We start from the raw sequence: 14,174 nt of genomic DNA, 5'->3' as shown, positions 1-14,174 counted from the left end.
TAGTGTGTTTCATCTTGAAATACTTTATTTCAATTCCATTTAACTAAATGATCATTTGAAAGAAGATGGAGCTTTCTTTTTTTTGACTGACTTTTTACTCTTCTTATTCTACTTTGGAATATAAGATAAATAACCCCATAATAAAAAAGATGTAAGGCAATTGCTGAACACCAGCTGGGAAATAGTCCTACCAGAATCCAGACTCAGCCCCTGCTTAGCAGAGGGACCTGTGTGGGATGTGTATGTTGATATTGAACATCTATTTGTCTTGAGATACTGCTTTGCTTTTACCCAAAGCCACCGGTGTTGTACTTTGCTTCTCTTGGCCTTGTCTCTACTAATGAGATGTATTTCCTGATCACTGCGATTTCCTGATTTTTTTCTTGGCAAGGTGCCTGGTTACTGCGGAATCTGCATGAGCCAGGATGTCCTCTTCTACTCTCCTGCTGGGCTGGTGAAGCAGATGTAATTGCTGTGATCCCTTTAGCTTGGTAATGGGACACTCAGCAGCTGGCAGCTTATGCCTTTCCCTCTCCCCTCCTCCCTGTAGGGCAAACTGGAGATTGAAAGACTTTTGTCTTTTGAAAAAGATGTTGTGGCTTAGTGTTTTGTGTATTGTTTTAGGCAGATCAGCTCTGGATTGATTCTGCCATCGTTATTATCTCCTATATAAAACTTCCACGCAGCCCTTTTCTGGTTTTCCTGTAAGCACATTATGTGATACACAGTGTCCTTGAAGCAGCTTCACTGGGTTGGGTCTTAGGTGCAGTATTTCTGACACTGCAAAATCCAGTCATACATTGCTTCTTACAATATCCTCTTTCTGCTGAGGGGTCTGTTAAAATACTATGTACCATTCTGTGTATTTTTACATTTTCTTGTGGACTTTGTTCAGTGGGAAGCAGTATTATTCATCAAAGCAAGAAGTGAAACATTAAAGAGGAAGGCACATTTTTCATTAATGTAGAAAATGGAGGAAAAGATAACCTTAATTTCTTCAATTAAACCCAAAAGTGTAATGGAAGTATACTGGCCTGAACTAATATAGTTTTCCTCACTTCTCATTCACACTGAAGAATGTAGTAGCATCACTCATCTTCTGCTTTCATCAACATCTGAAACGAAGTACTTCTCTTGTTAGATGAAAAATACCAATTAACAAGTACACTCTTTTAGCTTTACAAATTCCATAGAAATGAGAATCCACTCTTTCACTCTAGGGATGAAAGAAAGGTTGATCCCATGCTAAAGTCTAAACAAACCATTTGTCTTCTTAGTGGTTTTTTCAAAGTCTGTCCTTTTCTGCTGACAGGGAAAGTTGCTAAGCTGGGGTAGACATGGAAGACTACAATTTGTGACTAGCTTCCACTGGTAGGTTTCCTACCACAGAAGTTAAGATCAAATTGTGTTGCTTACTGTCCTCCAAAATGAGAGGGAGGTTAAAGGAATTAAATAAGGTATTTATAATATCTAAGCTCACATTAGTATAGAAAAATCCATACACTTTGTCAGAGCTTGCCACTCTTGCTGACACTGGCTTCACCCCTCGTGTTTTGAAGCGCTTCAGTTAGCCCAAGTCCTGTAACTACAGAAGTGAACCCAGATCTGGTGTTTGGAAGTAAAATGTTTCCTTTCTTCCTGCCTCCCTTGAACCATTCCTTCTCGTAGGAAAAAGGATGTGGTGAGATTTGCAATCTCCATTCTATTCACTATGTCAGGAAATATCTAGAAGGCACTTACCTGAAACACCTAATTTTGGGTTCCTGTGAGACAGCTGTTGATTTTCAAGTTTGCTTTGTAGAAAGTTCTATGTAAACTCAAGGGTTCCAGAATTTTGCCTCATTCAAATTATTATTTTTAACCTTTCGTTGCACCCTCATTTCTCCACGGACGCTGTTCTTACCACAAAGATGAATGACCAGGTTCACCTAGAAACTGAAACAATCACTTCCAGAGCTCAAGTCTCCAAAGGGATATTAACTTGGCCTTTTTTTAAGGAGTTGGTGTAGGGCACAAGTCTCTTAGCTGTTATGAATCATCACATTCTGCTAAAGTCAAAGGATCTGTATGTTCATATCCAACCAGAAACTGATTGAGTATTTTGTTGCCGTCATGTGTATTCAAATTGTGTCTCAGCATTTTGGCCACAGAGCAGGACTCCACCAGACATGCTGCACACTGAAAACTCGACATCTTAGACACAAATAAAGCTTTGTAAATTGTGATGTTGTCCTTTAAAAATAGGAATTGGAAACCTTTGAACTAATGTGTTTCTCTCCCTTCTCACATCAGGCGAAACCCACTCCACTTTCACCTCATCGCAGATGCTATTGCCAAACAGATCCTGGCAACTCTGTTCCAGACATGGATGGTCCCTGCTGTGCGCATAGACTTCTATGATGCAGATGAGCTCAAGGTAAAGACAGACAGACACTGGTGTCAGTCATATACTTCTGATTTGATGTCACTCCTCTGTTCCTCATCTCCCTTGACTGGTGAATTGCAGGGGAACTACTGCCTAAAAGTATTCTCCCTGATGACAAATTCTAACTGACATGATTGTAACCCTGATTACACCTAAGTAGAAGATGCTAAATGGCTAAAATCTGTTTGTTTTCTCTGGAATAAGAGCAGCTAATGAAATACTTTGTTTAGCAGCTTAGAATTTTACCTGCTAGCAAGAGGATTCTGGCTGTCCATCTGATCACATTTTGTTTTTCCTAGGGATACTTCTTCCCAGTAGCAATGGTGCAATCTTAAGTATCTTGCTCAATAAGCCCGAGACTGTCACTTTAAACTCTCAAATGCCCTGCATTCCTCAAGCACAGGTGTGTGAAGCCCTAAGTACACACACTGTGATGAGGTAGCATTAGTACAATAGCTACCTTTTTTTATCTGGATGCTTTTCCAAAAGGAATAAACATGAAAAGATTTCAAGGGGGGAAAAATCACTTACTCAAAATAATTATCTTTTCACAGTTAAAAATTTTAAATTAGAACATGGATGCACAGCATTGATTTTGAGCTGTGTGTTTTTTAGCTCTGGAGGTAGAATGAAGTATTCAGATTTTAGCATTTGAAGTTGGTGTCAGTAATTTGTATGACTTACTGGACTATTCTGAACAGCACCCTGAAACAAGGAAAAAACAAAAATTTGGCAAATTGCTGTACTTATTAAGGGGGAAATTCAAAGCACACCACATTGTGAAATATTGAATTACAGAAAGCTTTAGAAAGAGATGGAAAAGATAGAGAAAAGTGATTCTTGAGAAAATAACTTTTATTTTTCATTGGTTCTTCTACATGAAGCCATAAGCTAATATTAACCTAATTAGCCAGAGATCTTCCTTCTGTTCTTTATAGCTTCATGGCAAGGAGGAGGTTTGTTCTTATAAATCTTGTACATGTCTATGTTACACATGCTTTTCTGCAAATTGTAGGGGTTTTAATTAGCCTCTCAGCTGGGGAAGACAAACCTCTTAGTGTTTTCCTTCTGGTCATTTGGGTATGGTCCAATCTAGTTAAGTAAACAATAACCAAGAGAACTTACTTCAGTGATTCCCAAATTTCTGATTTATAGGCAAAGCACTGAGCAGATATGAGCAGAGCAAAATATTTTTGTCCCTTCCTCTTCACTCAGCCTTAATTTTTTATATGACTGATGACCTAAATCAGCACTAGACTATCTCGCATGTGACCCATAGGCTTTAGGTTGTGGACCACTTGCTACCTGGATGGAGTTATTGATGGATAAATAGGTCTTTCCAGGTTTGCCCCCCTTGTTCAGAGCTCATTGTTCTCCACACCAAACAATTTCCCTGATTTCAGTGGCCAAAAAAACACAATATATAGTACTGAGCATAGGGGAATGTGACAGACATGCCAAAAGAGAGCAAAGAGTTACAAATATAAACAGAGTTTTAAAAAGCCAGGAATGATGCTGGCTCATATCCAGATCATTCTGCAGGTTTTAGCACAGACAACAGAGGAGCTGTTTACAGACAGCTATAGGAGCTCATCTCATTTGTTTCTTATGTAGCCCCTAGAGAGGATTTAATGATTGGTTTGGGTTCATGTATTTCACCTGCACTCTTGGGAGCTGTATTATGCTGCCTGGTGTTAAGAAAACATAGAGCTGATGTTGGATATTTACTAGAAAGCCTGTCTTTCTCTAAAGTGATGTATGGATTCACTGTTACAGTAGATACTATGTTTCAGTTTAAATGACCCTCCATAGTTCTTTTTAAAACCTGTAATCAATACCAATTTCTGACTTTTAAAGGGGTTTAGACTGAGTGATAGCATGAGAACTTTCTGCTTAGCTTTCATTCACCAATGTTCAGTTGTTTTGGAACACATTTTAGATGCTACAGAAAACATTTAATTTCATGTTTGTTTTTTTCCCGTTGGATATATATGAGCTTCCAACCTCTTCCTTCTAATGCAGCAGGAGCTGGCATTGGCATGTTAGATTAAGCCCTGAAGTCCTGGGGAAAGTCCTGCTTCTGGCCTGTTCCTGCTCAAACATTGGAAGGGAGCACATAATATTAGATCCTCCATAAATAGTGTGGATGCTTTTTTGTTTTCAAGTAGCTATTTAGAATTCAGGCAACAGTTTCCAGTAGCATATTAACTTCTTAAAAGGAAGAATTTTGGAGACTAAAATATTTTGTATTTGGCAATGTTTCTTAACATATCCTGCAGCTCTTTAAATACATGCTGCTTAGCTTAGAGTTAGAGCAACCAGTGTCCTGAAGAAAGGCATCAAAAATTAGTCTTGGCTGTGGCTGTTGTTTTCTCTCAGGTTTTAGAGAAAAACTGGACATTTCACTGCAAGAAAGGAAAGACAAGGTACCATGAATTATATCTGAATTTCTAGGGCCAGCAAACCAACATATCCACTTTACTGCTGCAAATTAAGCATGTCAGATGTTCCTTTTAAAATTTAGAGAAGACTTAATTTCCTTTTGCAAGGTGACACAGCTGTTCACACTCCTGTTGCACCCCAGGAGCAACAGGCTGAAAGAGCCTGGGTTCATTCTTTCCCTAGAAGCAGGTGCTGCCATACTGCCAACAGCCTGCTTGGAAGAAGGATGAAACACAGGAGAGAATGGCCAGGGAAAGGTGTTCCTTTGCTTGGGGTACATGATAGGGCATATGGGACAGAAGAGGAGCAGACTTAACTAGAGCTGAGCCAAAATAACAGCATTTCCAGGAAAAGGGTCAGACACAGTCAAGATGGCAGTTTGCTGGACGTATTTCTTTAAACCAGTTAGTTTGAAGATTTTAACAGCTGGTTCTACTAAGATGCTTGTAACATTCCCCAGCATAACTTGGCCTGTCTCCTCACTGCTTTGCCAGTAACCTCAAGGGAGATGGATGGAGGCTTAAAAGCTCTTCCTCAACTTACAAGCTGTTTGGATTGTGAGCTCTCTCCCATTAGCTAAACTTGCTATATGCAATTAGTAATCAGCAATAAGCATCCTAGAAGTGTGGGCTGCTGATAATGGTGTCAGTAATTAAACTATTCCACAGCCACATACTTCATTCTTGCTCTACTCAGTACGGCCCACACATTACTCTTCCAAATTTTTGTGGTCATATATGGCTGTGACTGCTAACTAGAAAGTTACCTGGCAGTGTAAATTCACTTTATATGATCACTTTAGTTGTGTTAGTCAGCTTTGGTCCTGACGCAGTAGATGTATCTATTACAGCAGTGCATCCCACAAAATAACTGGAAATTGAAAATGGTCTTCTTTGAACATTAAATAAAAGAAAGAAAAAAAAAAAACAAACAAACCTGTGAAACATTCATCTATTACAGCTGTGATTTGCAAATATCAGGCTGCAGGGTATTGTGTGGTTTTTTCAGTTCAGTCTTACATGAAGAAACTCCGGAACAAACTATTGAAAGTGTGCAGCTTGAGCACTTGGCTTCTGCACCTCATTGTTGAACATGGAATCTGGTGTCAGTTCACTCACAGGGAAATACAGGCTGTAGATCCATTGTGATCTGCACTGTCCCAGAGCAGAAGGAACAGCTGATGAGGCAGTACTGTATGTGGTGGGTGGAATGCAGATGAGGTGAGTTTGTTTTCCCAGATGTTGCCTGACACACTGATGACATCAGGAGAACTGAATAAAGCAGATCTAGAATGAGCAGTTGTGAGTAAATGGCCCAGATACACAGTCTCTTCAACACTGATAGAGCAGAAAAGCCATCTCCTTTAAATAGTTCAGTCCACATGTGCTGCAATTGATTTATGAACTTGAAGGGATGATGAATAGATTTTTGTAGTATTCCAGCTTTTACTGTTCCCAGAAACAGTAGACCACAGATCTGAGTACCAGTACTTCATTAGATGATTTCCTATCAGAAGTGTTGATGTCTTCACTCTCATTCAAAATCAGTGGTGTCATCCAGTACAACAAAACTCAGATAATGCATGGCATAAAGATCACCTAACTTTGGGCGTTTACTGCAGTGTGAGTTACTGCTTAGCCACTTTCATCTGAACTTTGAAGACAGTTCACTAGGTCAGGTATTGACATCATTTGACATCATATTGACATCACAAAATATTCTGAGTTAGAAAGGACCTACAAGGATCATCAAGTCCAGCTCCTAAATGAAGGGTCCATAGAGAGATTAAAGCCATGACCTTGGTGTTATTAGCACCATGCTCTAGCCAGCTGAGCAAGGGCTATAAGATTTAAGCAGAAATCTAAAGCTTAGTTCTTTAATTCTAATTGTATTGTAGCTGGCTTTCACGTCTGTGCCTGTGTGCACCCCCAGTGCACTTAAATTCCCATAGCAGTCCAGAACTCCCAGGCGTGTTGTCTGCACAGATGAGATAGAGGACTGGTTTGAGGCAGCAGCCCAAGTTGAAACCAGGTGATTGATGGAACAGCTGGCACAAGAAGTATTTGACAGCTTGTTACATGAGTGGTCCTGGTGGGAATTTCAAACAGTTCTTGAGATTTTCCAGGCAGACCCTGCTGCACCTAGACCAATTTGTATGCTTAAGCGTGTCGATTAACATCCTGGGCAAAGAATCTGGCTGTCCCAGATATTCACAGGCAGTTCCTGCTGCAAAGTTAATCAATTGTACAAGAGTAAGACAATCAATAGGAACAGTTCCTGCATGTGTAGAAATGATCATGTAGGACAGTCTTTTGTACATACTTAAGATAGTTAGGAAATGTTTTGTACGCAAGTTAAGGTGATCTGTAGTGACACATTATACATATCTCACAGTGGTCAGGTAGGACCATGGGCCAGCTGGGTTACAAAAATTATACAGAAACATGTTTTAGGAAGTCTCACCCAATCCAGCTAAGATGACCTGTAAGAACCCTTACTATGGAGACTCCCTTTACTGCCTAGACAGCGAGGAAATGTCCTGTCTGGCACACTGTATTGTCCATACAAAAATTATTGTAAGTCAAAATCCCCATAATGTTAGCTGTTTTAAAGTATGCTCAGTATGTGAGTGTCTTTGCAGCAATTTACATCAAAAACAGCTCAAATGCCATGAAATCTTTGGATACCAGCAGTTGCTTTTCCAATGAATGATAGTAATGATAGGGCTGTATGTGTTATTGCCATATACCAGTTTAGGAACCATGATCAAACAAATACTTCTAACAGAATGGCAGCTACCACCTGCTGAGCATGGAAGAAAGGGATTCTGATTGGCAGGTGGGAAAAAGTGAGAGTGTATTTGATGAACAGATTATTAGTTTGGTGTTTTTTACATCAATTTAAGAGGGTGACAACGATAGCGGTGTTGATAAAGCCTTGAACAATAAAATTGGTCAGTGTTCTCCTGCTTTCCACCGTCTTCCTAGTCAAGAAGTTCCACTGGCTGTTGCTGCCACCCTTAACAATCTGTCTCACAGTAATAGTGACTGAACCCTAAACTATCATGGATTGTGAGGGTTTGACTGCATTTGCATTGCCCTGCATGCAGATTATATTTTGTTAAGGGCAGCACTGGGTTGTTTATCTGTTAAATAGTTCACTGCATGCCTCAGAGGCAAACACATAAAGTTATAAAGCAGAAGTACGCTGTTTTCCTTTGTTTTTTTTCCACTTCATATGCAAGATCTAATTGCTATTGATGCAACACAGAATGAGAAACTCAGCATCTGTTTATGTTTACATTAATTTGCGCAGCAGTAAATATTCAGTTAAAGTATTTCTACAGCACTGAGGTTTTTATCTAAAACTGTCACGTGTTATGGGGACTTGCAGTGCTCCTACATTTCACGAGCCTTTTGTCTTTCTGTGAACTGGCCTACTGCACATGTATGTGAAATAATAGGCACAGACTATTCTTCCTGCCCTTTCCCCTTCTCTTTATTTTTTTTATATGCAAATTCAAGACTTTGACAAACTAAATCTATAATCAAAACATTTTACAAATTTTTATACCTTTTGTGGCTTAGTTTTAGACTTGAATTTCCATTTTATAATTGAGATTTTGCGTACTTGCTAAAGGACGTGTTGAATACTAGAGGCCTGAAGTCTCAGGTGATAAAATATGCTTGGGTCTTTTATCTATGGTTTTCAGTACAGATGACTGGAAATTAACAGACCTGGTTTTGTAAGCCAAGATATTTTCCTCCAGACTGTTTGGGAGGAAATTAGTATCCACCAAGAAACAGATAGCAATTCAAACTCCCCAGCACAGTGGAACCTTTGTGAAGAGGTCAGAATCTATCCTGAGTAGCCTAAGCAGTACTTCCTCTGCCCTCCCAATCCCTCTTTGGCACAAAAAAAAAGAGAGCCATGCAACATTGGAGACTTTTATTTAGATGTATTTTTCATTATTATTCAGACTTAGAATATGAAGAAAATAATTTTATATAAAATCAGACTAAGTCTTACATTTCTACCTGTTCTAAACAGGTGGTCAGAAAGAAGTGCCATGGAGATCACTGAGGCTGGTCAGAAATGGGTCATGATAATGTCACAGTGCCTTTCTGACTTAGCAGTTGTCATTTGCTTAGTGGCATGTAGCTTTCATGAGTAATGTCACCTCTGAGTCTGTGGAGGGAGGCAAGACACCAAACAAGGAATAGTTTCTTGAAGATTTTTATGTAGTTTCTCTTCAGATTTACAAATATAATCAGTTACTTCGAGATTTAGAACAGTGAGGGTTTGGTGTACTGAGATGATGCCTAGTGTGATGTGATGCAAGAAGGTGCAGTATTTCCTGGGCCTTTTTCAAGGCTCCCACTCTGCTTTCTGTGTTACCTTGTGCAGTGCTCCTATTACTATTCCACAATAAAGCCTCATGTCTGACTTTGTAAACCCCTGGTGCTTTCCTACTGTTGCTGGTGCTTTGAAAAAACATTGGAGTTCTTTGTTAGTTTTAAAATTCTGATTTCTGTGGGCTTCTCTGTAGCTCCACCTTTTCCTTGGTTCTAGGAAAAAGCAGTGCAGTTGTTCTGTGTCCACCAGGAAGATGGGGTAGCAGCTCTTTGAGGACTAAGGAGCCAGCTCTCTTCACTTAACATCACCTACATTTGTATCATAGTAGCTGACTGGGACATTTCAACAGCAAGGATTTTTGTTTGGCATTCAGCTTCTTAAACACTGTTCATTGCAGCAACATTTGCTGCACCTCTGAGGAAGGCAATTTTAGCAGAGGATGAGAAAAAGATTAATAACTGCACATGAGATTTTCCAAAAGATTATTTAGTTTGACAAAAATTAAAAAGCGTGCCCTGGAAGAGTCTAAAAAAGACACAACATCTTAAACTAACTTGGTCAGCTACTGCCTGTTCCATGCATCCCCATTACAACAACTGCTTTCTCAGAACATTTACATCCACCCAGGAGAACTAGGACAGCATTTTGTGGTCCTAGCATTGGATGCACAGAAATTATTTGAACACTTTGATCTGCATGAGGGATATAGGTTGTATATCCCCTGTACTTGCTGGGGATAGTTAATGGTCATCCTGTGCTCCAGCACAATTTCTTTCTTTGGCACCTGCAGATAAAAAGCTGGGAAGACATATAATGAGTAGAAGTAGATGATCTTAGGTCTTACTGACTTCTCACTTGCTCACATAGACACCTCCCTGTCAAAGGGTACTCAATTACTCTGAGAAGAACAGCAGTGACTGCTCAGGGCATTCCTAGTGAGGATCAGTATTGATGTGAGCATTTTATCAAAATGCTTCTAGATTTACAAAGAACTGAAATATATGTATTTCCATGTCTGATAGATAAGCAGAAAAAGATAGGAGGCTGCAAGGATTCCAAAAATATTCTTGATTCACAACCAGGGAGCTGAAATGGCTAGTTTCCTTCATTTGTGAAGTACATGGTATTGGCTTATTTCTGAGAAATAGCTGAGGTTCAGGGAAGTGTTGGGCAATAGATCAGATGTGAGCTACTTCCCATGGAGCAGTTCAGCAAGCATTGTAGGCTAAGTATTGTGAAGGACTGGGGCTGAAATAGTCATTCTTGTGGAGAAAAATGAAGTTCACCTTGTCTGGGCACACCTTTGTGTGACACATTTTCACAGCACTGAAAGTCGCGCTGTGTGCCTGGCACAGCACAAGCACACTCTGAAGTCACTCTTCTCATAGGTCTTCTGAAACCATCTCAGTCCAGGTAAGGGTGTCCAGGCTGATTTTAGTCTCAATACTTGCTTTAAAGGGGGGGCATCTCTAATAACATTGTTAATGAAATGCCATTGACATCACCTCTTTCTGAGTCAATTTAGTATGAGAACATTGGAACTTCTAAATTGAGAAATTCTGTTTCTGTTAGTGGAGTTACCACTTTTCAGGTCAACCTGCAGTCCTGCAAAGTTTCATTTTTTTTTGAAATACATAGTAAGGCTATTTATGAGATGCCACTGATGGTCATGAGTCATTGACTTCAGTCATTTCTCTTAGTAGAGATCTTTGCAGATCAAATTATTTAATCCTGTGGAAGTTTCATTCTTTGAGCTTAAGTTGATGGTGTCTAGGTCTCACCCTTTCAGAAACAAAGATGAAAACTGAATAGTATTTTGTTTCCCTGGTAATTTTCCCATCTACTCCCCCATTACTTCAGATTTGACCCCTTTCACAGCTGAATGGATTCCAGTTTTTAGCTGACACAGATGAAAGCCGATAAAATAGTTCCATCTGTGTTGTTTTAATGAGACATCTGGGACCTGTGTTCACCTGTCTGATTGCAATTTTATCTGATGATCCTTAGGGTGAAACTACAAGATTACATATAATTAGGGTGCCACTGGTGGTCTTAGCCCTCAGACAGATGTTTCAAGAAGTTGTAAAAGTTACATGCCTGCTACATGGATACTTCATTTAAACACTACTCATGCAAACTCAGTTATCTGAAGTATTTGATGATATTTAACCAGAAGCAGGGCAATTAGCTAGACTGATGTCTTGTACTTCAAGTTCAGTGTTTCTTGCTTTTGAAGGAGCCCAATTTTCCCAATGTCTTTCTTTTCTTCAGATTGTTTCTCTAGTTAGTGCTGCATTGTTTGAGAGACATTGTAGCTCTAACAACAACGAAAATTTTTTGCCCCCTGTCACATTCACTGCTTCTTGCACTAGGTTATTGTTAGTTTTGTTTGTTCATAATTGCCATACCTTTTATCCTTTATTATTCTTTTTATTCTAGATGTATTCCTGGAGCATTTTAATCCCCAGGAGTTTTGATATATTATAATACTTAGCACTGGAGAAAAGAACACTGCTTCATGTAATTTTTGTTCCCATGAAGCAATAATTGCGATATAAGAAGTTCCAGTCACCTGGCCTCCAACTCTGCAGGGTGGAGAATTATTTGTTTTCTTGCAAATTCTTTGCTTTTGGTGAAAATAAGAGATGTAAGAGTTCTTTATGGTGTATAGCATTTATTCCACTAGTTGGATGTGTGTTCTACCCAGTAATGGCTTTTTTTTGGTGCAGCATTTTCAGCTGTTGAAGTTCTTACTCTTTAGGCAGAAACAGTAAAGGTTTAGGTCTGGAGAAAGGTGATTTTACTGGTGAGATACCAGATAGCAGGTAGGGATTTTCCTCTGAATAGAAGAATGGATCCTTTTTCTCATATGTATTTCCTATGTTTTGACTTGGTGTTAGGATATCAGAAATCTGGTGGGAGCTGCATTCCCACACCCTTTCCACAAACCATCCTAGGACATCAGGAAAATTCTTCACTGGGAGGGTGGTGAGTCACTTGAACAGGCTCCCCAGGGTCATGTCACCAACCTCTTGAACTCTGGTCATGACTCCATGAACTCTGACCATGGACAAACCTGTTAGTTATATGGTTTAGTTTTAGGTAGCCCCATGAGGAGCAGGGAGTTGCACTCAGTGATGGGTCCTATCTGACTTGAGATAGTCTGTGATTCTATGATTCTTTATTTTGCAGCTCTGGCTGTCGAATACTGTTTTGTATGGATACAAACTGGATGGGGATCTTTCAGGCTTAAAACGGTGGGAAGTCATTCCCTCAACATTTTTGGTGTCTGGTTGGGAATATTTATGCACATGATAACAAGTATTTTAGACCTGCAGTCTCCTGCCAGGCATTACTTGGTTAAGCAATGGTCACTGTAACTGTTCTGCAACCTTCTTTCATCATCCTTAAAAAAGGATTTTTTGGTAGGGAAAGAATCCCACTTAGATAAATTTTTGCCACTGAGTTGCAGCTGTTGTCTATCCAACAAAACATGTATTTATGCAGGATATGATGTTGCTTTTTATCCTGGACAGTGCATCTTGATTACACCTATTTGTTACCCTGACATTGTGCAAAATACAGGTTGTGTGCTTCTGGGCTTTGACCCCCAAGAGGTGCATGGAAGTGTGCTAGAACATGGAATGGCTGTAGCTAATGTGTATGTACTTGCATAGTTACTAAAGTGAAAAAGCTGACAGTGATAATATTTTCATGTATTTGTATCTTCCCTGATGAATTAGTACAAAGAGCTTGTTGATTGAGTTCACCAGCAATTAGAGCGGGCAGTTGATCTTTCTTATCTTTCCGTACAGATGAAGCAAGAAGGGCAGCCACGAGTTTTCACCACTGGGAAAATTCCAGCCAGACCTGCTTGTCAGTCAGCTTTTAGCAGAAAGCTCTGGCTTCCTGTCATTTTATTTGCTTCAGCTTGTTTGTCTCTTTTCACTCATTCACTGACAAGAAGAAAGAAAAAAACAAGGCTTTATCTTCTGGGGAAGATTTGTACTTTTGCCTCTCCTGGAGGGGTGGGACTGGGAGGCTGGTGTTTGACTGGTTCTCACTGACCTCTCTCGGGATGCTCAGACTCTTTTAGGTCTTCCACCCTTGACTGCTGCACTGGAAACATCTGGGATTTGAGGTCAGAGGCCTCAAAGGGGCAAGAAACAGCACTAACTGAGACTGGCCAGACCTTTTCATTCTGCAGTCTCATCTTGCACAAATGAAGAGAGGAAAACAAAGAGGAAAACAAATTCAGCATTTTGGAGATAGCAAGAAAAAGTGAAGAAATTCAGAAAGTCTCAAATGAGAGTAAAGAAAAGGACTCAAATAGAAACTGGCCATTTGAGTTTGATAGGTCTAAATGAGGTGGGAGAAAAGCCATCTAAATACCTAAGGGGAGGGAGATAATTCTTAAAGATCCCAGTAGGTGAATTACTTTTTGGTACTTCTTTTCTGAAGAAGCTGTATATATGATGTCTTATTATCTAAATGGCAGAGACAAAAAAACCAACCAAACAAAAAAACACACAAAAAACCATCAGTTTTACTTTATGTCTGCTGTTGCATCCATATAAAGCATGGATAAGCTCTTGGCACCCTCAGTTAATTTTGTTAGTAAGGAAGTTGTTTTGAAGAAGCATCCTTAAATCAGGTTTTTCCCACTTGTCTGCCCTTTGTGTGCATGTGTATATTGGTGAGAGATTTGGAAAGAAAATAAAAAAAAATAAATTAAAAAAATCGTCAGCATCAGTCAGTCTGTGTTATGGACTTGGCTACAGAGATGAGAATTAATTTGCAGTTATTTTCCTTTGCTTTATGCTGATGGTGATTTTGGAGGTTTTGTTTGTTCTGCCTTTTTAATATCTAATCTTCCTTTCCAGTTGTGGCTTGCTCCACGGTTTCTGCATTTGCTCTACATTATCCAGGACCCCGAGGTTCAAATAATCAT

At 39.6% G+C, this 14,174-nt stretch overlaps 1 protein-coding gene across 7 annotated transcripts in view; it reads left to right on the top strand.

Moving 5' to 3' along the window:
* LARGE1 (LARGE xylosyl- and glucuronyltransferase 1) overlaps window positions 1-14,174 on the top strand; it is a 276,790-nt gene that overhangs the window by 143,553 nt on the left and 119,063 nt on the right. For all 7 annotated transcript variants that reach the window (XR_015772471.1, XR_015772470.1, XR_015772469.1 and 4 more), the window contains one exon: window positions 2,293-2,416. Coding sequence is in view for 3 of the 7 variants with exons in the window: in XM_014256670.2 (XP_014112145.1) it covers window positions 2,293-2,416 (124 nt within the window). In the remaining 4 variants the exon portion in view is untranslated. The remainder of the gene's footprint in view (window positions 1-2,292; window positions 2,417-14,174) is intronic.

Source organism: Pseudopodoces humilis, chromosome 5 (genome assembly GCF_049639895.1).
Source record: "Pseudopodoces humilis isolate 2021_Gansu_Grassland_sample_001 chromosome 5, ASM4963989v1, whole genome shotgun sequence".
Lineage (NCBI taxonomy): Eukaryota > Metazoa > Chordata > Aves > Passeriformes > Paridae > Pseudopodoces > Pseudopodoces humilis.
This window is presented reverse-complemented; position numbering and strand designations above follow the sequence as displayed.